Source organism: Eurosta solidaginis, chromosome 2 (genome assembly GCF_040869045.1).
Source record: "Eurosta solidaginis isolate ZX-2024a chromosome 2, ASM4086904v1, whole genome shotgun sequence".
Classification (NCBI taxonomy): Eukaryota; Metazoa; Arthropoda; class Insecta; order Diptera; family Tephritidae; genus Eurosta; species Eurosta solidaginis.
In genome coordinates this window covers 22,570,383-22,596,556 of record NC_090320.1, presented here as the reverse complement: position 1 = coordinate 22,596,556, position 26,174 = coordinate 22,570,383, and the positions used below count along the sequence as shown (strand labels likewise).

Genomic DNA, 26,174 nt, shown 5'->3' with positions numbered 1-26,174 from the left:
GCCCAAAACGTGGACCCGGGTACCCCTAGAATGTGTTTATTCAATAAGGATATCAAAGGAAAACTGTTGATGAGTGCTATAGTACAGGATAATTTTGATACAACTGGGAGGCTAGGGTCTCGAGATATAGGCCAAAACGTGGACTCGGATTCCCCTAGAATGTGTTTATACAATATGGATGTCAAATGAAAGCTGTTGATAAGTGCTATAGTACAGGATAATTTTCATACAACTGGGAGGCTAGGGTCTCGAGATATAGCCCAAAATGTGGACCCGGGTACCCCTAGAATGTGTTTATACAATATGGATATCAGATGGAAGCTGTTGATGAGTGCTATAGTACAGGATAATTTTCATACAACTGGGAGGCTAGGGTCTCGAGATATAGCCCAAAACGTGGACCCGGGTACCCCTAGAATGTGTTATACAATATGGATATCAAATGAAACCTGTTGGTGAGAGCTATAGTACAGGGTAATTTTCATACAACTGGGAGGCTAGGGTCTCGAGATATAGCCCAAAACGTGGACCCGGGTACCCCTAGAATGTGTTTATACAATATGGATATCAGATGGAAGCTGTTGATGAGTGCTATAGTACAGGATAATTTTCATACAACTGGGAGGCTAGGGTCTCGAGATATAACCCAAAACGTGGACCCGGGTACCCCTAGAATGTGTTATACAATATGGATATCAAATGAAACCTGTTGGTGAGTGCTATAGTACAGGTTAATTTTCATACAACTGGGAGGCTAGGGTCTCGAGATATAGCCCAAAACGTGGACCCGGGTACCCCTAGAATGTGTTTATACAATATGGATATCAAATGAAAACTGTTGATGACTACTATAGTACAGGATAATTTTGATACAACTGGGAGGCTAAGGTCTTGAGATATAGCCCAAAACGTGGACCCGGGTACCCCTAGAATGTGTTTATACAATATGGATATCAAATGAAAACTGTTGATGAGTGCTATAGTACAGGATAATTTTGATACAACTGGGAGGCTAGGGTCTCGAGATATAGCCCGTAACGTGGACCCGGGTACCCCTAGAATGTGTTTATACAATAAGGATATCAAAGGAAAACTGTTGATGAGTGCTATAGTACAGGATAATTTTGATACAACTGGGAGGCTAGGGTCTCGACATATAGCCCAAAACGTGGACCCGGGTACCCCTAGAATGTGTTTATACAATATGGATATCAAATGAAACCTGTTGGTGAGTGCTATAGTACAGGGTAATTTTCATACGGGAGGCTAGGGTCTCGAGATATAGCCCAAAACGTGGACCCGGGTACCCCTAGAATGTGTTTATACAATAAGGATATCAAAGGAAAACTGTTGATGAGTGCTATAGTACAGGATAATTTTGATACAACTGGGAGGCTAGGGTCTCGAGATATAGCCCAAAATGTGGACCCGGGTACCCCTAGAATGTGTTTATACAATATGGATATCAGATGGAAGCTGTTGATGAGTGCTATAGTACAGGATAATTTTCATACAACTGGGAGGCTAGGGTCTCGAGATATAGCCCAAAACGTGGACCCGGGTACCCCTAGAATGTGTTATACAATATGGATATCAAATGAAACCTGTTGGTGAGAGCTATAGTACAGGGTAATTTTCATACAACTGGGAGGCTATGGTCTCGAGATATAGCCCAAAACGTGGACCCGGGTACCCCTAGAATGTGTTTATACAATATGGATATCAGATGGAAGCTGTTGATGAGTGCTATAGTACAGGATAATTTTCATACAACTGGGAGGCTAGGGTCTCGAGATATAGCCCAAAACGTGGACCCGGGTACCCCTAGAATGTGTTATACAATATGGATATCAAATCAAACCTGTTGATGAGTGCTATAGTACAGGGTAATTTTTTTACAACTGGGAGGCTAAGGTCTCGAGATATAGCCCAAAACGTAATGGATATCAAATGAAAGCTGTTTCTGAGAGCTCTAAAGTTCATTGTGTTATTCGATTTAGCCGCATCAACCTGGCAAAACTGATAAATATGCATGCGAAGCCGAAATAAAGACAAGAATTAATAATACCCACATACCTATTTACAAACGTCCTATTCGATTTGCCTGAAATTTCGTATATAAATTTGCCTATATTAGTATTTACGCTGCTTTTTCCGGAAGTATACCAGAGACGGACTGGGGCTGGGATTAGGACTAGGACTGGGACTGAGACTGAGACTCGGAGTGGGACTGGGACTGAGACTCGGAATGGGACTGGAACAAAATACATACCACCCTCTGGGACTGGCAATAAGAGATGAAGAAGAAGGAGAAAAACTTGAGAGAAGAGAAAATAGAGAAGGAGACTGAGAAAGAGATAGAATGTGACGAAGATGGAGATGAAGCAAAAAAGACAGAGGGAGAAGTGAATAAAAAGATTAGGAAAAAGTGTAGAAGGGTAGGGCAGAGTTAGATGGAAAAAGCTTATTAAAATGTATGCAGATAGGCCAAATTTAGGGCAGAACAACGTCTGCCGGGTCTGCTAGTAAATATATATAAATGGTTATAAATCGGGGATCTTATCAGTGTGTATGGTCACTATTGAGCATATGGCATTCAAGAAGTTCACTATTTTAGAGCTATTTTGATTTATGAAATGGATTTCGATCACGGATCATATAACACGATGCGGGCCAGGGTCTTATTTTTAAAAAAAGCACGAATTGAGCATGAATATATGTATTTTTTTGTCATTTCTAATAATTTCTTTGTTGTTATTGTAAATTATTTTATAACAAAATATAAAGTCTGTTTTAATACTATTTTGATTTATTTTATTTATTTTATTATTTTGTTTGTTTTTTATTTTTTAATCTGTCTTTTCTCGTAGTTCTACATTTTCGATTACATACACAACAGTTTTACTCCACCCTAACCCAATTAAGAATTGTACACCTATTACAAAAACAACACTACATTTTGTAAAACAATTAAATTAAAATTTATTCTCTTTCTTTTTCTTTTCTTTTCATGTTTGATTGCAAAAAAATATTATTATCTTGACGTTTATCATAATCCACCCTAATGTTACATACATATTTATGATGATATCGTGCGTAACATAACCATTGATGTTGCTGTTGCTGTTTTACACTGTTAATCTTTGTTGTTGTTGTTGATAAACGTATTTAAATTTTCCGTGTTTCTATGCGCCAAACACAACACATAAAACAACAACAAATTAAAATAAAACGAAAATTATTTTTCTAAATGGATTGTATTGAAATGGAAAAATTTAATTAAATAAAAACCACTAAAAAAAAATTACATAATAAAATAACCTGCATACAAAATTCGTATACCTTAACACAAAATCATGCAAAATTTAACTACTAAAAAAAGGTCCACAAATTTCTCCAGATATCATCAATGCACAGTACACCGTTGAAACGCTGGTAATGGCCGTCTTAGCTGGTTCCATTTTTTCATTGCTAGTCGGCTTTGTAACGGGCTACTTTTGTGGCCGCCGCTGTCATAAGGATGAGGATGATAATTTGCCATATCCTGATACGGAGTATGAATATTTTGAACAACGTCAAAATGTTAATCGGTAAATATAAACTATTGGATTATGGAGAAATAATATAACAAAATATATATATGTTTATCTCTATGTAAGCACTTATCTTTACCTTGTTTCTTATAACACTTTCCTTTCTCTCTTCTTTCTACTACATAGCATCCAAGCCGAGCCCAAGCTGCTACCTCAAGTGGAAGAAGTGACGTACGCCGAACCGGTATTACTGCCACAACCGCCACCTCAAAATAAAATCCAACATTCACCAAAAAGTACGTTACGTAAACCCATGCATCATCATGGTCCCAATTCAGAAGCGCTCTTCCAGTTCCAGCCTGATGGCTATAATACTCAGCAAACATATCGCGGACGCGACAATTTCGGTACCCTGAGATCGCATCAGGTGATGGTAAGTGTTGTTGTTGAGATATTGCATAATTTATGAGACATAAGTGTCAATGTAGAGCCCAAACAAAATACCGACTTCGCGTACAGTGGAGGATATAAAATTGGTGCGAGTTAAAAAAATAAAATTGCCTAACCTGCGAAACATGCAAAAGGAATAAAATAACTGACTTTCTAAAATTTTAGTTTGATGTATAAGCAATCGAAGAGTCATTAGCATTTCATATCTCGCGAGACCAATTCCTCATAGGAATTTCTTACGTACTTATTTCGTTTTATGAACTGGCGTCAAATTTAGATAATTCATTACATTTTCTTTCCAACGAGGTGCTGACGTTCTACTTCTTCTGCTTGCACCAGTATGTGTAAATACCTTCACAAGCGTTATATATGTCCTTTGAGGAGCCTGTTACTCGAGTACCCCCGAACTCGTTCCATCCGCTTCTGTTAGCGCCCTTAGAATCGATTGCCGTTCGCTGATTGTAAGGTCGGGTATCGTACTTTCCCATTCGGCAGATTTGTGTCCATTACCATTCGTAGTCTTTGGAAGTGATGGGGAAGTGTGTGATATTGGTAGATGTATGGGGGAATACAAAATGTAAGCGTAAGCATTACCACTATTTTGTAGCGTAGTATGGGAAAAAACACCTGGTAAGGTTGATATGAGGAAAACAGTTTGATAACGGTCGGCCATCCATTTCTTATCGACGAGTTGGCGGTTCGTTATCGAAAAATTGTCGATTTATCATCGAAAAGTTATAGATATTTTTCGAAAATTTATTGATTTATTACCAGCAAGCCGATAAGAAACCAACGAAAAACCGACGACTCCGCTATAACAAAACAATAAATATACGATAGCAATTGGCGAAGCTCTACTCAAAATGCCCGAAAGTAATATTTTTTTTGGTAAGGTTACCTCTACAAGTGCACTTGTAGCGGATGAAGTTAAACCAAAACAGAAGTCGGGAAATTTTCGTAAAATTTTACTGCTAAACTTATTTAAGCTCACAAAACAGGAATCCGAAAAAAAAATCTGAGGTGGTCTGTTTTCGAATTAAAACATAGTTCAGGCACCCCGCGAGTGCTTGGTATTCAACATTTTTTTAGCGTCTCAGAATGGAAATAAAACCTCCTTTAACAGCCTATCAAAACTTGATAACGTCAGTTAAAGAATAACACAGCTATTTAAAACAGACCCAGGTATAAAACACAAAATATTGTCAAAAATCGGTTCCCAGTGTGTAACTTCTGTAGAACAAAAAAATTGGGAGTCACTTGTCCCAATTTCTATGTCCTTCTCTGTAAACACTCCTTATACATAATTTAACAACATGTATTCATTTCACTTTCTCCTTTTCTCCGCCCATAATTTAGGGTGATAATTATCGTCGTGGCGATGGCTTTTCGACAACTCGCAGCGTTAAGAAGGTAAGTTCACATTTACGCAACGGTAACGAGCTTTCAGTTATATAATCGTTGTTGTTTCACGGTAATTTTGTTATAATAAATAATACATACATATTACATGCATATAAATAAATTACAAATTGAATTGGATTGAATGTTTAGTAGATGAAATTGTACGTAATAATAACGCTTGCTCATTTGCTCACACGTCAAGGATTGGTGTATTTTTTTTTTTTTGTAGCATATATAGTAGATATGTATATGTATTGAAGGACATGTATAATGCTAACAATAAAGAAATAAAAAAGCACATTATACATATATTAATAACATCATATTGCTATATTAGCTAACTATTTTTGTATATTTATGTAAAGCATTTGTGTAAATATTTACTTTTCTTATCTCTATGTATGTGTCAATGTTTCTTTTTGTGTCATACTAATAATAATTTACAAATGCTAAGTAGATTACGCTTTTAATGTTGGAACATTTATCACCTACATGTCAAAATCTACATACATATGTATTTGTGTATATACTTGTATGCTTAATTTATTGACGTTTTCCTGGCTTTTCCCTCGAATTTGGCTATTATATTTACGTAGTAGCACGTTAAACACTATGTAACATATATTTTGTTTCTTTTTAATATGCTCTCATGCAATTTAAGGATTATTTTGAAATTAATCTAAGTACGTAGTATATACAGATTTTTAAGTTCAATTTTAAATGGTACAAATACATGCATATCAAGTATCCAATTAAAATAAGAACTTTTTAAATATGTACTTAATTTGGACGTGAGCCAGAATATATACCCTTCCATAAATGCAGGGGAAAGTGTAGAAAATTAATTGCAGATACAAAAACTTTAAAAAACCTTAAAAGTTTAGACTAACATTCTGCATCCTGTTGCTTAACAACCATAACAAACTTGTATCGCATGTTTCTTTCAGACTAGTTTTCAAACTAGAAAAAAAATTCAAAGTAATTAAACATTTGTGCATTAAGTTTAACATTAAAGCTACTAGAACCGCAAATTGAATACGTGGCCAAAAATCATTCACAGTCCAACAAAAAATCATAATTTTAGATTTATATAAAGACTGCTGAGACGAATTCGACCCTATATCAGCTGTTTTTTTTTAAGAACGCTCTTTCTCAGAACTTCAATCAAAACCCTACTATACCTTTTTCATAAACGCACTATCTGAGCATAAAATTAGTCAGCCCGATTCTTAACAAAAAATCCTTTCGACAATATTCGAAAAAGAGAAAAGTAGGTATTATGAATGTGACTGAAAACGATATTTCGCTGCTCATTTTAAAGACTTTCCATTTGTTTTAAGGAACACAGCATAATATTTTTTGTGTAGCAAAAAAAAAAAACACTTATTTGTACAAATTGGTGCTAAAATACAGTAATATTCTACCATAAATCTCTTTATATTAAATCGGGAAATATATAAATAAGCAACAGATAAAGCTTTTAGTAAAATTGAAGCAAAGCTATCCAGTATTTGTGCAAGGAATTTTTAAAGAAGATAAAGTAGTAGAAGAGTTGAAATCCGGACGACCGCCAAAAAATGCTTTGCAGAATGGAAGAAGGCAACTTCAGCGTATTTGTTGTTGTTGTTGTAGCGATAAAGACACTCCCCGAAGGCCTTGGGGAGTGTTATCGATATTGATGGTCCTTTGTCGGATGCAGATCCAGTACGTTCCGGTACCAAGCCCGACCATCTCGGGAACGATTTGTTATGACCACATGCGACTTTCTAGGCCATACCGCCCTCCCACCCCCTAGATCCATGAGGAGTTCGGGGTTGCCAGAGCATCGGCTGTTAATGAAACAGGAATCGCCACGGATAGGTGAGGTTGACATTTGGATTTGGATATTGCGCTGGCAACCTGTAGGGTTGCGCTACACAACCCTTTGAATCTGGTATTTTAGTCGCCTGTTACGACAGGCATACCTACCACGGGTATATTCTGACCCCGTAACCTGCTGGGCGATCAGCGTATTTGTATTATCGCGCAGCCTTCTTATGCTCCTCTGTTGAGGTTGCGGTGCCACCAAATCATTACTCCTTTTCTCCAAAAGCATATGAAATATTTTAAACAAAAATGTAAATTCGCAACAAAATGTGAATTGCAAAAAAAGCCGACATCGAAAATTCGAATTTCTATACCCCAGTTATTGCTCTCCCTAGAGAAAAAGAACTACGGGAATTTTTACACGGGAATAAACAAATCCGCGAGTGCATAATTCCGAGGGAATATTTGGATCTGGGCTGAGTACCTTTTGATATGCCGGTTATTAAAAAAAGTGTTGAGATAGGCCGTTCTTCAATCGACTTCTGATTTTTTTTTTTTTTAACAAATCTTGAGAAAGGGGTTTTTTTTGCAAAATATTCTGATATAGGACGTTTTCATACCGGATGGTATTCCACTAAGGTTCCGATATCTACTACCCTAGCTCTGCTCTGTTAACTAACAAATAGTTATGTCATCCTAAGAATACAAATGATAACAGATGTCCGCCAACATAACAGCGGTTTTTGGTATGACAGAGAACAAAATAGTGAGCGCCGTCAGCGTAAGATTCTCTTTAAATTTAGGTGATGCATTTTAATAATATATCCAGTTGTTCGCTGTTGAAATGGCCAACGAAATCAGTTCTTTTATCAGAAAAATCGGTTAGATTGATTGAGAATCTGTAATTTTTACATAATATTGCTAACTCTACACCAAAAGTGTTTAATCTGTTAAAATAACAAAAAAAAAAAAAATTGTTTTATTGACAAAAACCCGTTTGAATTAACCATAATGCGTTCAATTTTACCGACTGTATGTTAATACAAGAACAACAAACCTTATTTGTTGATTTTACTAGCTTAATTTCTTTCGGTGTATATTTCATTGTACTATATATAATCCGTTAGTATTGTAATTAAACCGCTTTAACGTAAATATATTTTCTATAAAATATTATTAAATTTAGTATGATATATAGTACTCTAGTTTTCTGGTAGATGGGGTTACAAACTCTTTATCTGCAACAATATCTGCAACTACGAGTACGTTTTAAGAATTTCATAGTACATTGTACAAAAAATCATATAATAAAATAATCACAACATTCGATTAGAAGCAAAGGGTATTCATTAATATTTACCTTTCTGTAAAATCACATACTATCCATATGCTCTAAAGTTTATAAATATTCGTTTGCCAAAAAATTATAAAAAATACACCAATCGTTTGACTTAATATCTGCTTCAATTCGTAATAATTGGCTTCACTTATTCTAATTCATAAAAATAATATAATAAAAATAATCAAATTTAGTTATATCAAAGTTCGTTCAATTTCGTAGCTGGAATGTAGCTAAGTTTCATTAATTTTTTTAGATCATTATGTTCGATAACATTATTCCGTTCTAATCTCTACTTCTTCTTCAACTATTAACATAAATACATAAATATACGACGTGTATTATCGTCAAAAAACAAAACCCGCTTTTATCACAAAAATAAAAATTAAAAACAAAACACCGTACAAACCATACAAAAACAAACCAAATTTTCTATCTATCTTTTCTCTCTTCTTCCCTTTCTCCATTAGGTTTACCTTTGAGACGGGAATGGGGCGGCTGATACCAGTCAGGGACTAATTACCCAAAATATGGTAAATACTTTATTTTATTTAAGCAACAAATATGCTAAATATTCGTAATAAGGTGGTGGATACGAAAAATAAAGATATTAAATAATCATATTTGATAGGGAATTATTAATAAACATGTAGAAATATTTAAGAATGAAAAAAAAACAATAATTTTTAGTAATACGAATATTATTCACCCTTTGCGTTATAATTTTAAGACCTTTTTTCTTGTTTGTTAGTTGTAGCCCTGCATTGGCTATTTTATAACGCACAGCAGCGAACACGAAAATAGCAGTGGTAATTTTTATCAAATTTCGTCAGTTAAATTATGCTTTTTTTAATTCCGATGATTTGAGAGAAAAATTCCCAGAACTTTGTAACTGAAACGTTTCAAACCAAAAACGTTATTAAAAATTCGTTAGTTTTTTTCTCAAATTTTTTTTGGGTATGCAATTTTGTAGCCCAATCAAGTTTAGTCCCTCGCAAGTTATAATTTTCTTAAAATTCGTAGTGACTTTTGACAATTTTTTTCCGAAGCGTGTTTCAGATTTTCTCTATATAGGAAAATCTAAAACAAACCTCGGAAAAACTGTTTCAAATCAATGCGAGTTTTGGGAAACCTATAAATTGTACTTTGTTAGGCTAAAATTGATTGTGCTACAAACTGCAAGCTCAAAAAATATTTTCAAAACTCCAAATATAAAGTTCGAAATTCTCATAAAATTTTGTCGCATTTTCGAGTAATTTAGTGAAAACGTTCTTGAATTTGTATGAATTAAGCGGGGGTTGCCCTTATTGCTTTTAAATGTATGAAAACATTTATTTGAAGCAATTTTTAATTTATAATTTCTTTAATAATTTGGCAAAAATTTAAACAACGTGACATCAGGACGGACAAGACGACAGCTGTTTCGATTATAACTTGTAAATCTCTTCAAAGCCTTTTCTCCCAGGAGTGGAATTTGAACCCGCACTCCTACGATGGTTGAAGTGTAACACAAGATATAATCGAAACAGCTGTCGCCTTGTCCGTCCTGATGTCACTTTGTTTTTTCCCAAATTATTAAATAAGTTCATGAAATTGGTTTGCATAGCTTCAGTTACAAAATTTATTTTAGTTGTTTCTTAAATTACCGAAGACAAAAAACAAACGAATTTTAGAATCGAAATTCTTTTATTTAAGCTGCCACTTACATATTTGTATTCGAAATCCATAAAAATTATACAAATTCTACTAATATATTTAAAAACTAGCGTAAATCGTTGCTCATAAATATCTAACACCTTTAACGCCTGCTTGATATATTTTAATCATTTTTAAAATCAAAATAATCAAATAATTAAAATCAAAAAATTAAAACGTGGATTTTAAATGATCACCAGCGATATTCGGAGCCAAAGTGGCATATAACATAATTCGAAAGATGTCTTATCGCTCTGAAAGAAAAAAGCTGGTAAAAGAAACCGAAATACGGGTTAAATCAACTGAAATGTCTGTTAACATTTGTCTATCGCTAGTAATTGTTGAATAAACTTTGCAAACTCAGATCAATTCAAAACTCAAATCAACAAAAAAAGCTTCATCATACGCAAGCCAAAGCTATGTTTACTTAACCATTATTACTGTCATTATAAGCATACCAATGAAACCTGTTAAAATATCAGATTTCCGTCAACTTTTGAAAAGTACTGAAAGCTGTTAATATGACAGAGATTTCAGTGGCAACACGGTGATAAGAACAAAGTACTGAACCCCGTAGAGCAAGCGTCTCTTTAAAATTACCTGATTCTATAGACCGTTTGTTCGCTGTTGAAATTACCACTAAAATCAGTTCATTTAACTGAAAAATCAGTTAAGCCAATTAACAGTCTGTCATTTTTATAGCATATTTTTAACTTGAATATTGGAAATATCAAGTTTCTCAAGTGGGTACACTTGACGTGAAAAGCCCAATACGTTTCTGAACGAACTTTCCTCAAGATCTTTTTTTAGTTGTTGAGCATTTTCGTGTACTTAGTTTCGTAGTCGAATAAATTTTAGTCAAAGAAAGTTTAAAATGTTTCAAAATTGGCATTTTTTGACAAATTTTTTTGCATACAAAATGTGCACAACTTATTTTTAAAATAAAATAATTAAAAAAAAAATTTAATTTAAACGGTTTTATTGAAAACAATACTTACATTAAGTAATAATAATACCAAAAGCTAGAAAATAATTACGTAAGTCCTAGGTACGTACTAATCATCGCACTCCTCATCAATCTAGGGCGTTGATCAGACAGTTAAATAAAAGAGTTGGGCGCGTAAGACCAACTGAACCTTATCGCTCCGTGACGGTAAAACACGATACGGGCCATGGAACACAGTTCTAAAATTTAAAAATCAATTCAAATTTTTTTTTGGCTCTGAAATTGCCAAGTAAAAACTCTGAAACTTTTGTGAAATTTTTCAAAGCCGGCAATAATTTTCAAACCTTTTCGAAACAAGTTTTAGTAATTTTTGTTATCATTTCATAAAAATTGGTATTTTAAATATAACCAAAGTAATAAAATTAGCAATAACCGATTAAATTTTTAATAAATTTTGTTGCTATTTTTAAGAACATTTATTTATTTATATAAAATCCTAAGTACACTTTCAAATATTTAAAAAATTAATTCAAATATCGAAAATTTTCAAACCTACACTTTTTAAGACTAAAACTAGGTGCTTAAAAATGCCAAGTAAAAGTTCAGAAATGTTTATGGAAATATACAAAAATTTTCAAACACTTTCGGAAATCGATTCGAAATCAGTTTAAGCTTTTTTGAGCACACAAGTGTAGTGATAATGGTCAGTATAGAAAAAGCGAGCTGGAGAACATTTTTTAGAAACTTATTTTTTATTTATACACAAAACAAAAGGATTTGTATTAATAAAGTTTTTAAAATACAATTTTGTATAGCAAACTAATATTAATTATAACGTGAAGGGTTAAAACAAAAACGAATAAGTAAAAAATATTATTTTAACAAGTGTTTATAATTTATTTAGGCTCATCGACATATGTAAATCATTTAGACTTGCTTGCAAACATTAAAAACATTTTTTTTAAACTTTCTATCAGTCAATCTCATACAACTTTCTTTGATTGCATTATTACTTATTCACACATAATTAAACATAAATGCGATTGTTATTATTGCAATATATTTCTGTTTTGTTTTTGCATAAGTATTTTACATACTTATTACATACATACAGACATTTGTTCATTTACTATAACATAACACATTTAACTCAATTTAATTTTCTCACTAACGAATGCTTTTTTCAAATATTTTTATCAATAAAATTAAAGAATATAAATTTTTTATGAATATAGAACAAATGCAATTTGGTACATATACACATACATACATATGTAGATGTAAATTGCAACTAAAAAAAACTTAAAACTTAAATCTAATCAATGAATAATCAAAAACAACACAAAAGTACACGAATCACATGTTAGAGCAATTTTCCAAAATAAAAATTAAATACAAAAAAAATTTGGAATAGAACAAAAACTCATAGCCACAGCAATATGGCGCTCAACAATCAGCCAGTTGTTGGTTATAGTCAGCCAACCCCAACTCCCAACTCTCTGCCAAAATGAACTTTAAAAAATACCATCATCATCACTTTTTACTGCTAACTACTCGCATACAAATCCCATTTTGTTGATTGTTGTTATTGTAGTTGAATATGTTAGCCAATATAAATAAATAAAACTACATAAATACATTACATACACCTAAACGCATCTATCACAGTAGTACTGAAGTGCAAATACATATGTGATAAATTTTTTAAAACAAAATAAAAATTAATTGAGAAAATTTCCAATCCCAAAAAAATACTTTGGAAAAATAGACATACAAAAATTCATTTAATTCACTAAATTGACTTTCTCCCACCCTCAAAATTGTTTCCTTCAACTTTGCTGCCACAAATGTTCAAATATCCCCAGTGTATTTCAATGCATTTGTGCTTATGTATGTGTTCTCACTTTTAATATGTAGTTTCTATTTAATTCATGTTATCCAATGTTGAATGCTTTGTTTAGAAACTTTTTTTTTTGTACTTAACACACAAGCATACATACTGAAAATAGTTATTTTACAGATGCAGCGCTCTAAATAACATTCAAAGTAGTATGTAAATAGCGGAGAGCAAGAGTATGTTTAATTATGTGTAAAAAAATATTTTTCTACAAACTCAAAAAAGGCAAAATAATCATCAAAAACTTCAACCCCAATTTCTAGAGATGTTTTGTGAAAATTGCTCGAGTGGTCTTATAATAATTCAAATTGCATTCTTATATAAGCGCCGTTACGGGTGCTCGATTACGATGCCGAAAATCAGGATTTTCAATTAACTTCGATTTGCTATTTTTATTCGGTTCCGATTGTACCTTGCAATTCAATTGATATAGCATTTTCAGGTCAAATGAAGGGCTTAGAACCAAAAGGATCTAAGTAACATCGACGTTGAATTGAGATAATTAAAGTTAATGTAAATTTCTTATTTTAAATTCTGGGTAAATGCATTTGAAATGATTTCTGTCTAAGTGAATGCAGGTTAGTCAACTAGTTCAAAGGATGTTTACTGCAGATGGAAAATAACTGTAAATTTCCAAAAATTATTGCAATAAAATTTCGAACTTTGATTGCTCGGCCAAAAGAACATGTAGAATATTTCCGAGAATGCAGTCTTGTAGCCCGTTTAATTTTAGTATAATAAAGTGCTAAACTTAAGTTCGTAGGAAGTTTCGCTGATTTTTGGCAATTTTTTTCTGGATCCAAGCGCATTTAGACCCTTTTGGCTCCAAAATGGTTGCAATAAAATTTCGAACGTTGATTGCTCGGCCAAAATTTTAATTAAAATTTTTTCGAGTATGCAGTTTTGTAGCCCGTTTAATTTTAGCATAATAAAGTGCTAAACTTAAGTTCGGAGAATGTATCGCTGATTTTTGCCAATTTTTTTTTTCTTTCGAGGATAATGACTTTTTTCCATATAAAAAAAAATTACGTTAAAAAATTAATATGGGGTATAACTCAAAAATTAGGGGAATTTTTTACAAAACTAAGATTAACTTACTTACTGGCTTCAAAACTGCTTACTCAAAGGAGTTCTAAAAATCTTGAGAAAAAAGTTGAAAATTCGGCAAATTTTCGCGAATTTGGCATACATTAGGCATAGTGACATTATATTAAGTATTTAAAGAAAATATACAACGTACAGTTGCAGTTCAACAAAAATTTCGCTATTTTTAACCCAGATATGCCTAAAGACTTATTAATACAAGAAATCTTAAAATTTTTCTTTAATTACGATACTTAAATAGATATTAGGGCAAATCCGGAAAGAAACTTAAAAAAGGATAATTTAAATCGGTTTTATAGGCCGTCCTTTTTTACAGGACACCAAAAATTCAAGTTCTGCATTTTCATCTTCCTTCTTAGTTTGACTTTTTTTTTGTGAATTTTTGATGTTTGTCGCATGGGGTATATTCATATAAAAATCGTGGTGGACAGGTGGAATGTACGGAAGAGGCTGAGTCAAGTTTTCCCATTAGGTATGGAATCTTCAACGGAGTTGGGTGTAACGGCTTAAACACATCTTCGTTTAGCAGGAAAGATGGTCTTCCGACTTTAAGCGCTGAGCATTTTTCGCTTTTGTTCACGGGAGCATCAAAACTTCTTACTAAACTATAGCAAAAATAAAAGAAGGTCTCTTTCTTGTATTGAAACCGTACAATCTCACGCCACTTTATTGGCCCTTTTCAGCATCATTTTTTGGGTCAATCAATATGCTTTTTAGATAATCGAATGAAACAAAATCAGTTTGTTTCATTTCATACACAGTGAATTTTTTTGATGTTTTTTTATAACTCTTGTCCAGTCTTCTGGAACAAAAACAGATAATAAGGAGTTCTTAGCTTTTTCAATGCAGGCGATGCGGGCAATGTATACTTAAAAAAATTCTGCATGTTCTTTTGGCCGCGCAATTAAATTTTATTGCTTGGAAGAGCGCACTTAGATCCTTTTGGCTCCAATCACTAATGCAATAAAATTTAGTACGTTTTTGGCCTGGCAAATATATGGCACTAAAATGTCCAAAATGGCTTGGATCGCATTGTCAACAAATAGACACTATATTAAATATACAAATATGGGTATAACTCAATTAAAAAAAAAAATGTCACTTTGATCCTTTTGGTTCTGAGCCCCCTTCAAATGAAATTTTATCATTTCAAATGAAACTTTTTTCGTTTTGATTTAAACTTTTTTTAAATCAAAGAAAACTATTTTTTAACTTCTGAGATCTACACCAAAAAGCCATTGTGCTATTAAAAGTGTACTGTTGAAGATTCATGTATAGACTTCTGAGTAAGATATCACCCTATCTCGGCTGCCGATTCAAAAAGGCGCTATCTCAGAAAACTTTTGGCTATCAGAGCATAAACTCAATACATTTCGACTTGAGACAGGACGCTTGTGAAAAGATTCATTTTCGAAGTAAATCCGGAAATAAGACGTTTAAAAAAAAATTTTTTCATATAGGCAATTTTAGTACTGGCAGCCAAGATAGCAAGCAGGCTCATTTGATTTGAAAAAAGTTGCATTTGAAGAAAGTTTCATTTGACTTGAAAAAAGTTTTTTTTATTTCAAAAGAAGTTACTTAAATATCTGTCGCAAAATTTCACATTCTCTCTATAGAATTTCTAAGTATTTCTAGCTGTATCGATCCCTAAACTCTCTACACAATTTTTTTATCCTAAACATTGCGTTGTAGCAATGCTTTAAGCTATGTTAAACTAAAAAATTTTCAAATCCGGTTGCGTTTTTCAAATATTGCGGCGGCACCTAGCGACAGTTTTTCCCCTTGCTGTCTGTTGTTGTTCCAAGTTTCAAGGTTCTAGCTCCAAGTTTTAAGGATTATTTACTAGAGAATCCATTGCAAGATTTTCCAATTTTGTACTGAAATTTTACCGACAAACATGAAAACAAAGGCAATAAAAGGAAAAAATATACTTAAGTAACAGACCGACTTACGTTATAACTTCGGCTCTAAGCAGTCGCTCTCAAAATCGGTGTCAGAAGTCTTAATCAATCGGAAGGTTTTAACCTATCACAATCGACGCTCTGTAACATACGTGAGCTTAATGTATAAATGCAAGAATTTGCTAGACTCACGTTTTTAAGTAAAAGGTGACAAAGTACCCACCCTTTGCTCAGAAGCTAGAGTTTTCTGGAAACCATTCGGGCCTAACTTCAATAAATTGAGACTTCTCCGAGGATATTCATCTAGATAGCTGATATATATACTATAAATATTTTTGAAAGTTTTAGAGTACTTTAAGGTCCTCTGATCCGAAAATATCAAAATAATATTCGTACTACCGGCGAAATTTCACGACAAACGCTTAATTTTAGAGTTTTGCTCTGTGTAGTTGTGAAGAAATTTTTAGGCGATTATTTAGCATCATGGTCTGTATATCCTATTACAATTTTCATAATTGGTTTAGTAAGTTAGAGTTAGCTGAAGTTACATCATTTCAAATTCAATTCAAATAACCAAACTGACACATTACCTTAACCTTATTGTTTAAGTCCCATAAAACAAAAAGTTGAAAACATTCAACACAATTTTCTTTTGAACTGCACATTCTATACAAAAGCAATACACATATTAGTGAAACATAAGGAAATAGAATCCCTCGTTAAATATTTGTGCAGCTCAAGTCTATAAATAGAATTATTAAAAAGAATAGTTCAAGTAGTTTTTGCACTTAATTAAATTAATCAATAGAAAAAGTTCAAAGTTTGCTTTAATTTGCCTAATCAAATACAAAAGAAAAGAACATAATTTTTGCATTGAAAAAATAAGTAAGCACTCACACACACACACTTTTACTCCTATCTCTCTCACTCTCATTGCAAAAATAGTTTATAGAAAGATAAAAAAACATGGAAAATACAACAAAAACTACATACATATTTTCTTTAAAATTTTCAAATCAAATTCTACTCCCCCCTCACCCCTCAGGCTGTAAACACAAACACACGTAACAGAAGTCTTGGTCGTATGAGAAGGCAGCCGCCCCGTCATGGTATTGGTAAGTTAAACAACAACAATTTTAAAACTTAAACTTACATATATACTTTTGTTGCTAGTTACATACATATATATACATATACTTATTTGTTTTCTAATGGTTGTTTACAGTTAAATTTTTTCACTTTCCAATAAAAATACTAAATTTATGTATATACCATTAAAGGGTATAGTGCATTTCATGTATGTGTATGTATAAAGCACCAGGAAATTTTCATGTTTTTATTATTAAAGTTAGACAAAGTCTGCGTTAAAATTTCTATAACTTATAAGTATGAATAAATCGTCTTTTGAAATGGTGCTGTCGATTTTTGATGCAAATATTAAAAAAAAATTGCATGTAGCGATTTTTTTTTTTAATTTAGAATGTGCGACTTATTTTGTTGTTCTTGTATGAATATTTTTCTTGATTTAAAATATTCCCCAAGTTAGCCTGTTTCAAAATTATTTGAAAATTTTTCTTTATTTTCATTTAAATTTTGGAATTTTTTTAAGAAATTTAAATATCTTGAGGACCACTTGCAAAACGGCAAGTTAAATTTTTAACTCAGCGTTAATCTGACATGAGGGGTTAAACTCATACATTTTTTACAAGATTTTTAAACTAACTCGGAGTTAAAAAATAACTTGCCGTGCTGAAAGTGATTCCAAGATGTTTTTTTTTTTAATTTCGAAACTGCAAAACAGTAAGGATTATAATTGCATTTCCTTTTGGTTGAAAATTTTTTTGAACTTGCTTTGAAAATTTTTGGAAAAATTATAAGTTTGATGGCTATGAACTCAGTTTTAAAATTGTTTAAACTAAAATACTTATATTGCAAAATTAAAAAAAAAAATTTGAAATTAATCAAAGCTACAAAAAAGTTTTCCGGGTTCTCTGATTGAACCAAAATATTAGTTTCTGGTTTTTGATTTTAAATATTGCAAACATTTTTTATAGTAAATTAGATGTGCTTGAATAAAAAACTAAAATCCATTATGAATAATTTTCCAAAAAAATTTTATAAATAGTACTTAATTGTAAGATTTTTTTATCAAGTATAATTAAAAAAACCGCCAAAAATCAATTTATAAAATCACATAAAAAAACGGGAAATTTTGGTACTGAATTTAGGGGACAGCCCAAATTTTGAAGAAAAGAAAGTTTATTTACATTTTTAATTTAAAACTTTTTCAAAATTTTTTTCAACATTTCCAGAAATTGTTAGTTTGTTAAAAATCAATAAAAAATTGTTCGAAATTGTGTTATAGGCATTTCAATTTAAACCTTTTAAAAAAAATTTTTTTTTCGGAGTTGACTTTAAATATATTTAAGAAATGTGACTGAACTTCATGTCAAAGTTAATTGTTACAAGTTTTTTAATATTCAAAATATGAAAATTTTTTTGAACTAAACAACTTCAGGTCAAAAAATTTTTCCCGCTTTTCTGATATTCAAAATATGGAAATTTGTTTGCAAAGTTTTATAAGTTATGATGAAATTCCAGCTGAGACGGTTAGACGTAAACTGCTGAGTGGAATATTACCATCTCTCTTCTGCTATTTCGATACGCTCCATCTCGGAATTTCATTGATTAACGCCAATCTAGGAACCCGGTTAAATAACGCCCTTTCTGAAAAATTCGTTTCAAGACTGCTCTATAATATTGTGACGATTATTAGTGACACTAAGTAATACTCACATCCCTAGTCTGATTCTAAGTAAATGAAGTCACAGCAACAATAAAGCAGACAGTCACTTGTATCTACATAAACGAATCAATCATTATGTTTACACATATGTACGTACACGTAGCGGAGAATCAACGCACAACCACATGCATATATCTGAGATACTCCCGAAAATATGCAATGAGAGAAGCTATAAAATCGTGCATCTGTAGATACAGCTGAGAAATTTGATAGCTGATGGCAAACTAGTAGATTCCGGAAATGGAAGCGCCTAGAAGATGCGAACGAGGAAATGAGAGAGTATAAAACGCAGCAACAGTAGAGGTGCGCTTATCAGTTTGATTTAAGCGTTCCATCTGCCGAGTAGTAGCAGTGTTATTTTTGAAGGTACTTTAATAAAGGCCGTTTTGCATTATTAAATATTGGAGTTATTTATTCAACAGTTTAGTGATTCGAACTTAGCAGAAGGTTGCAAATAAGAGATAGAATACTTTGTGAAACAAATGCTGGGATAAATCGTTCAAACAAACTCTGAGATAGTTTATTTTTGTTGGAAAAAAACTTCTCATAATATAATTTTCTTTCAACATCTTTTTAGATTGGGCCGGTACAGTTTGATGTTATGTTGTGCTGTACAATATTTCTCCCATCCGACGAAATGCACTATACCTATAAAAATATTTACTTTTATAAGATTTTTCATATATATGTATGTATGTATATATTTCATATATTAATATAAAATTGAACCACGAATATTCGCATACTGAATTTTCCTTTCTGAAAAATAAAATTAAAATAAGAAAATTATTGGTAATCTAGCATTTTCACTTGATTTAATAATACTCCAAATAGAATCAACTATCATTTGCATCATTATATACTACAACAACAAAAATTATCACAAACACGTACAGATTTCATGATTCATTATTTTATTTAGTAGAAATTCCAATTAGCTCATATTTTTAGTTTAGTTAATTTTTGTTTAATTTGTTCATTGTGCGCTGGTTAGCGATACTTTTTAAGAAATCTAAATCGCTTATCGTCTAAGTATGAAATGCTGTGAGAATATTCGAATTTACTGTAGTATCTCTCCTTTCCTCTATTTTCCAATTGCATGTTGCAGCGAGCATGAACTTATTGTGAACGTTTTACTAAAATCCAATTTGTCAATTTGTTCTAATTTATTGAGTAGTGCTGGTTGCAACATGCTTATGTGTCGTAAAGCCTAGTTTTTATTGTACTTAATCTATGACGAAATTGGGCAGAACAAATTGAAATTATACACCAAGAAAAATAATATGTGTAACATAACATAACGCAAAACGACTTAAAAAAGCATAACAGAATGTAATTTATCATATCATAAAACAAAATAGCATCGCATAAAAAATATGATATTACATAATAATGTATAACAAAACATAACATGGTAAATATATAACATATTCCATCAAAATAAAATATAGTATAACATAAGGCAATATGTCAAATGAAACATACCTTAATGTGACATAACATAATATACCATAGCATAACAAAACAAATCATGCCATAATGAAGAGCAAACCGAAATAAGATGACTTAAATCCCAATAATATAAAATCAAATATCAAACATAATAAAGCAATCCATAAAATATCATAACACAGTCAAATATAGCAACTAAAGATAAAATGTAATATATCAACATAAAATACAAATCATTACATAAAAAATGCTTGCTAACATAATACACATAAGATGGCAGTGCGTTGTAATACATAACATAAGAAAACATGAAATCCTTATAATAAAAACTATTAACATATCAACGAATCATATCAAAATATTATATAGCATAAGTTAAAACAACTTTATACAACTTAAAATACATATGACGGTATAATAAAATGCGAAATAGCATAACATAGCAAAATAAAATTATATAACATCACATAATATAGCATAGCATAAAATACCATAATATAACAACAACATAAACAACAAATCAAACCAAAAAATAATACGACATACATTAGAACGCCCCCTTAAGTAAAATAATAAAGCATAACACAACAAAGCAATATTAACGTAACATAACATAACAAGAAAAAAACATGAGTTTAATTAAGTGTATTAAGGCGCTTCCCTAAAAGGCCCGGCTGATAATCGTAATGAATATGAAACTCCAGACCTAATTCTATTTGGAGCCGACTTTGGAGGCATAGTTTCTCCAAGTTAACATGTAAAGCTATGTTTTGTATTTTTTAACTAGAGCCTTCTTGAAATTCGAATGATTGGTTGCTTTTTCTAACGTTAGATTTTCAATTTGAGGACTAGTTTTTTTATCCCATATAAATTGGCGTATTGATATACCCCGAGCGATGACTCAGAAACACTTGATATTGTTTCAGTAGTAGGGGAAGGCGGAAAGCTTCATAATACAAAAGGCCTTCGGCTGACAGGCATGCTTAAGCAAACTAGTTCAAAGTGATGTTTTTGATAATAAAAGAGGGTAATATTCAGTATTGCAAGTACTTGAAAATGTAATTCCATTCTGGTACCAATTCCATGTGCTGAACGGGCCATTATTTTTGCTTAAAGCTTAGCATCTGCTGGAGTTACTCCACTTAGTTTAATTGAGTTGTGTTCTACCCTTCCGTGGAGTGTTCGGCTTACAACACGGGTTTATTCGAGTTCGTTTTTTGGTTGTTTTGCTTTACAAAACTAAGCTAAAAACAGTTTCTTTATTTATTAGGGGTTTCCCACATATAGTTTTCTTTAGATTCAAAACTAAGTTGGCTCTAAGGTCTATCTACACTTTAAATCTGACAATCGGAAGCAGGATTTGATATTACGTGAAAAGGATTTGTAGTGAATCAATCTTGGAATCGAACTGCTTACAATTAAATCAAATTAAGCTAGCTAGTTCACAGACCTTTTGCTCTTTAAAAGTACTCTTCTTTTATGCTACGTCACTGAACCCAAAATCCGTGTTTGCCAAATCTTTTATGCAAAATATCTCTTGACAGAAATGAAATTTTAGATTTTCGCTTACGGATACCGTGGTCAAAGCGTGTCTTTTGATACCTCTTCATAAATGTTTTGCATATTTTAGCAGTCTTCGTATGTACAGGCAAACACGGAGTTTGTCTTTGGTGGAAACGTAGAAGTGAACTTTCGTTTGTGAAGCGCTTTAATACACTCTCTCATATACATATAGTTATCCATCCAGTAATTAGTTTACCCCGTAATCCCAAATCAGTATTTCATTGGAAACCATCCCCGTACGTTCGTCTCTAAGGTGTTAGCTGTTTTCTAACTTTAACTAAGCTTTCTGCAACTATTTTAGACTATGCTATCTCTTAAGAACTCAAAAACATTCTTTTTTAAGAAAAGTTTCTCATAAAATTATGTTATCTCAAATTTCTTTCCTCATCTCTCAACGCTTTAGTAACTCAGCACCGTTCGAATAGTCCAGCACAACAGCACTCCAGTTCCGGATCATCACCGGTGATGTCAAATAGTAGTTCTAGTCCAGCGCCACCTTCCAGCAGTCCTAGTCCGCAAGAGAGCCCCAAGAATTGTAGTTACATTTATCGTGATTGATTGATATGTAATACCAAATCGATGCCATTAATTAAAACAACAGCAACAACAACGGAAACAATAGCAAGAGCCGATTTAGAAGCAGGAGTAAACGCAGCTACACAACAAACGACAAACGCAACAAGAAAGAACGGTAATGGAGCAAGACAGTATGCGGCAAAAACTTCAACCAAGCGCACAACGTCCAACAAAATGCGATCTACCACCACCAACAAACATGCTAAATCCGTACCAGCCACGCCAGTACAACCACAATCACCAATCGCTGCCAGCCAACAAAATTTCATAACATCATCGCCCGAATATGAACGCGTCACTACAACAGCAGAACGTAACGCCGGCGACTACATGCCACATTCATATCCAAATTTTAACTTTGATCTCTCAGAATCATCAAATGAATTCGATAATGATGATTTGGAATTGGATGATTCATCATTGGCTATGATAACACCGCCACCACCTTACGTCGATACGCCGCTGCAGTTTGCAGAAGGACAAGAGCATACGAGACGCGCTGCCACAGCGCCACCGCCTCAAACGCGTAAGAAACTTTTTCAAAATCGTGAAGTATTCAATATGAATACGACGCCAACAACGGGTAGTATGGCTATGACACCGTTAACCCCCAGCAGCAGCAGCTTTGCCAGCGCTATAACACCAACAAAGCTGAGTGCAGCGGCAGCAGCAATGTTTGCAGCACCACCACAAATGGCGCAAAAATGGAAGCAATTGCATCGTAAGCGACGACGAAGGAATAGCAGCTCGGGTGATTCGAAGGAATTGGATAAATTGGTGTTGCAATCGGTGGATTGGGATGAGAATGATATGTATTGAGTTGGAAGGGGTGGCGTGTGAAAAAAGCGGGATGGTAAAATTTGTAAAACGATGAAGCTGCCGCGCTAACATCCGCTTTCTTAATTGTTAGAGAGGGGGAGAGAGTACATAGTGCTCTTGCTTAATAAATACATATACATACATATATATACAACACATTTCTTGGCTTAAACATTGTAGACTTACATACTTTTTTCCATTTCGAGATACATACATGCATATATACAAGTATATATATATATATATATATATATATATACAAATACATATATAAATAGTAATGTATATAAATACTTATATACGCTCGTAATTTAAAAGCAAACCATAGAGACAGAGACCATATAAATAATAATTTAAAAAAGCAGCAAAAGAAAAGGCAAAATATATAAAGAAAACGCAAAATATATAAAGAGATAAAAGCAACAAAAATTCTGAAGAAGTTAATCACTTAGAAAAAGTCTAACACATGACTTTAAAAACAAAAAAAATTCTGTAGAGTTGTTAATATTATATTTGTTTTTTTTTTTTTTTTTTTTTTGTCAAATTGTAAATTGTGTGTATAATTTAAAAACTAGTTAAACAGCCAATTTAACTATAAAATTTTGTATGAATTTTACTATAAAGTGAAAAGAAAATAATTTTTATTTAAAATTGCATACACACATAGAAACGTACATTCATACACAAGGCCAAACAAAATATTTTGCATTTTTTTAATTTTAAAATTGCACGCGAGCACTATATATCCTACACAAACCCAGTTATAAAGCTACGATGCGCATGCGCAACCAACTACACTCAAGGACACACTCAGAGGCGCAAACGACTAGTTATGCGGTATTCCATGTCCTACATATAAAATATATTGTATAGTTTTAAAATATAGACTTAATTAAGTCATTATATATAAGTTAATTTTAATAAAATATGTATATAACGTGCAGATATATGTATATGTTTAAGTAAACGACTCTCGAATTTTCGAAATTCGTAATCGAATTCGTATTTTTAAACACGAAGTATGCAAACATAGATATTTTCATTAAAATAAACGCTATGAAGGCAAAAACAATATAAAGTCACTTTTGCATTTTTCGAATTTCGAACACCGAAATTACGACTATGCATTTGCACTTTTCATACTAAAATTTAAGAATTTTTAATAAAATCGATTTTCGCGAATTTTCGAGCCCCGAATTGAATACTTCAAGATCGTTATGATGTAGAGCAGTGATGCACTGAAGATCTTTGCATATTTTGTTTTTTTTTTTTTCAATACATTTTTTGTTTTTATTTTTAGAAACTTTAATATTTAGTTAAAAATAATTTTTTTTTAAGATAATCATGTTTTTCTAATATAACAGTTTTCATTTCATTTCATTTCATTTCACCTTTAACCTATTTGATTAATTTTTTATTTGATTTTTTTAAACTTGTCTCTAAATATTGAAACTTGAATTCATTTAGGTTCTAAAATTTTAGTAATTTTTGTTTAGTTTTTTGAATACTGTATACGAAAGGACACTCAACTAAGATGGTTACTTTGAGCATCTCTGCCAGACTGCATTTTGCTCAGTTTGTGGTATACGGCATTTTTTGTGTTAAATTCTTTTCTTTTTTATTAACATTTTAAAATCAGTACGAAAATGTGTTTTTTTAAATCGATTATTGTAAATAGACATATGTATATTCTTTTAAATTTACTGTAAAGGCTCTTCATATATAGCATTTAGAAGCTTTAAATTGCGTTTATTGAATATTTTATAGCGTTTACACAAATGGTTGTTTTGTTAGGACTTTTTTTTAGGCGCGTGTGCTTTTTCATAACTTTTTTAAACTTTGTATAAAACTGCTTAAGATGAAGTTTTGATTGTTACATACGTTTAGCTACATTTTTTTAACTTTTTGTTATTTATTTCAAAAGAATTTTCGAAAAAATCTGAAAAACGAAAGTAAAAATTTTTTTAAAATTCTATTTTCAAAAAAAACCCAAAATCTCACATTCTTCTACTTGTGCATGATTAAGTGTTTTTAAAATTTTCACTTAGGTTAATAATACTTTTAAAATAGTGCAATTTTAATTTTAATTTAATTATAATTAAATAATTTAACTAATTATGTTTTAATAGAGTATACCAAAAAATCAAATATCAATAAAAACACCGAAAAAATAAATAAAACTTATTTTTAAATACCGAAAGACCTTTAGCGCCCACGTGAAGAACGGCAAGTTATCTTCTTTAACTCAAAGTTAAAGTGACATTAACCCCTCATACATTTTTGACAAATTTATTACTGCGTTATGAAGATAATTTGCCCTTCTACAAGTGGGCCTAGTTCTTTTGTTTTATTTTGTAAAACTACAATTCTCAAATGTATTATACGTATAACTGAGAATATACTGTATTTTGAAAACTTTGTAAAGTTTCTGGAGCGCCTAAACGTATGCTGAGCAAAAAAGCGCTATATTTAGAAAATTCTTTAATTCAATTTTTCGAGCGTCTATAACTATGCTTTAAAAACAGTATGAACAACTTTAAATAAATTCTATTTGTTTTTTTTTTCCCAATCTAGAAAACTAGCATTTTTCTCAAATAATGTACTCAAAACACAATATCAGAGGCTATATTGCAAAGCAACCCAATTGTGATATATAGATCGCGTAACGAAGTTTCGAATTCTTCTGTATTCTTGTATATTTTTTCTACAAAAGTGCAACATGACAACATTCAAGATAAATGACGAACACTGCCAAATATTCATTACAACGCTTGATATATTTTTTAATATTATATGCACATGAGTCAAGAAAACAACATTTTTATACAACGCAGTGTACATATCAATATTAACAAAACCTTTTCCCCGCAAATTTCATTTGGTTAA

At 32.0% G+C, this 26,174-nt stretch overlaps 1 protein-coding gene across 1 annotated transcript in view; it reads left to right on the top strand.

The window, feature by feature from the left end:
- Nucleotides 1-25,488, top strand: part of Sema1a (semaphorin 1a) — a 678,660-nt gene extending 653,172 nt beyond the window's left edge. Inside the window, 5 exon segments of the mRNA XM_067764629.1 lie at nucleotides 3,383-3,590; nucleotides 3,720-3,966; nucleotides 5,340-5,393; nucleotides 17,118-17,187; nucleotides 22,297-25,488. Coding sequence (XP_067620730.1) covers nucleotides 3,383-3,590; nucleotides 3,720-3,966; nucleotides 5,340-5,393; nucleotides 17,118-17,187; nucleotides 22,297-23,288 — 1,571 coding nt within the window. The 3' untranslated portion in view covers nucleotides 23,289-25,488.
- The last annotated feature ends 686 nt before the right edge of the window (nucleotides 25,489-26,174 follow it).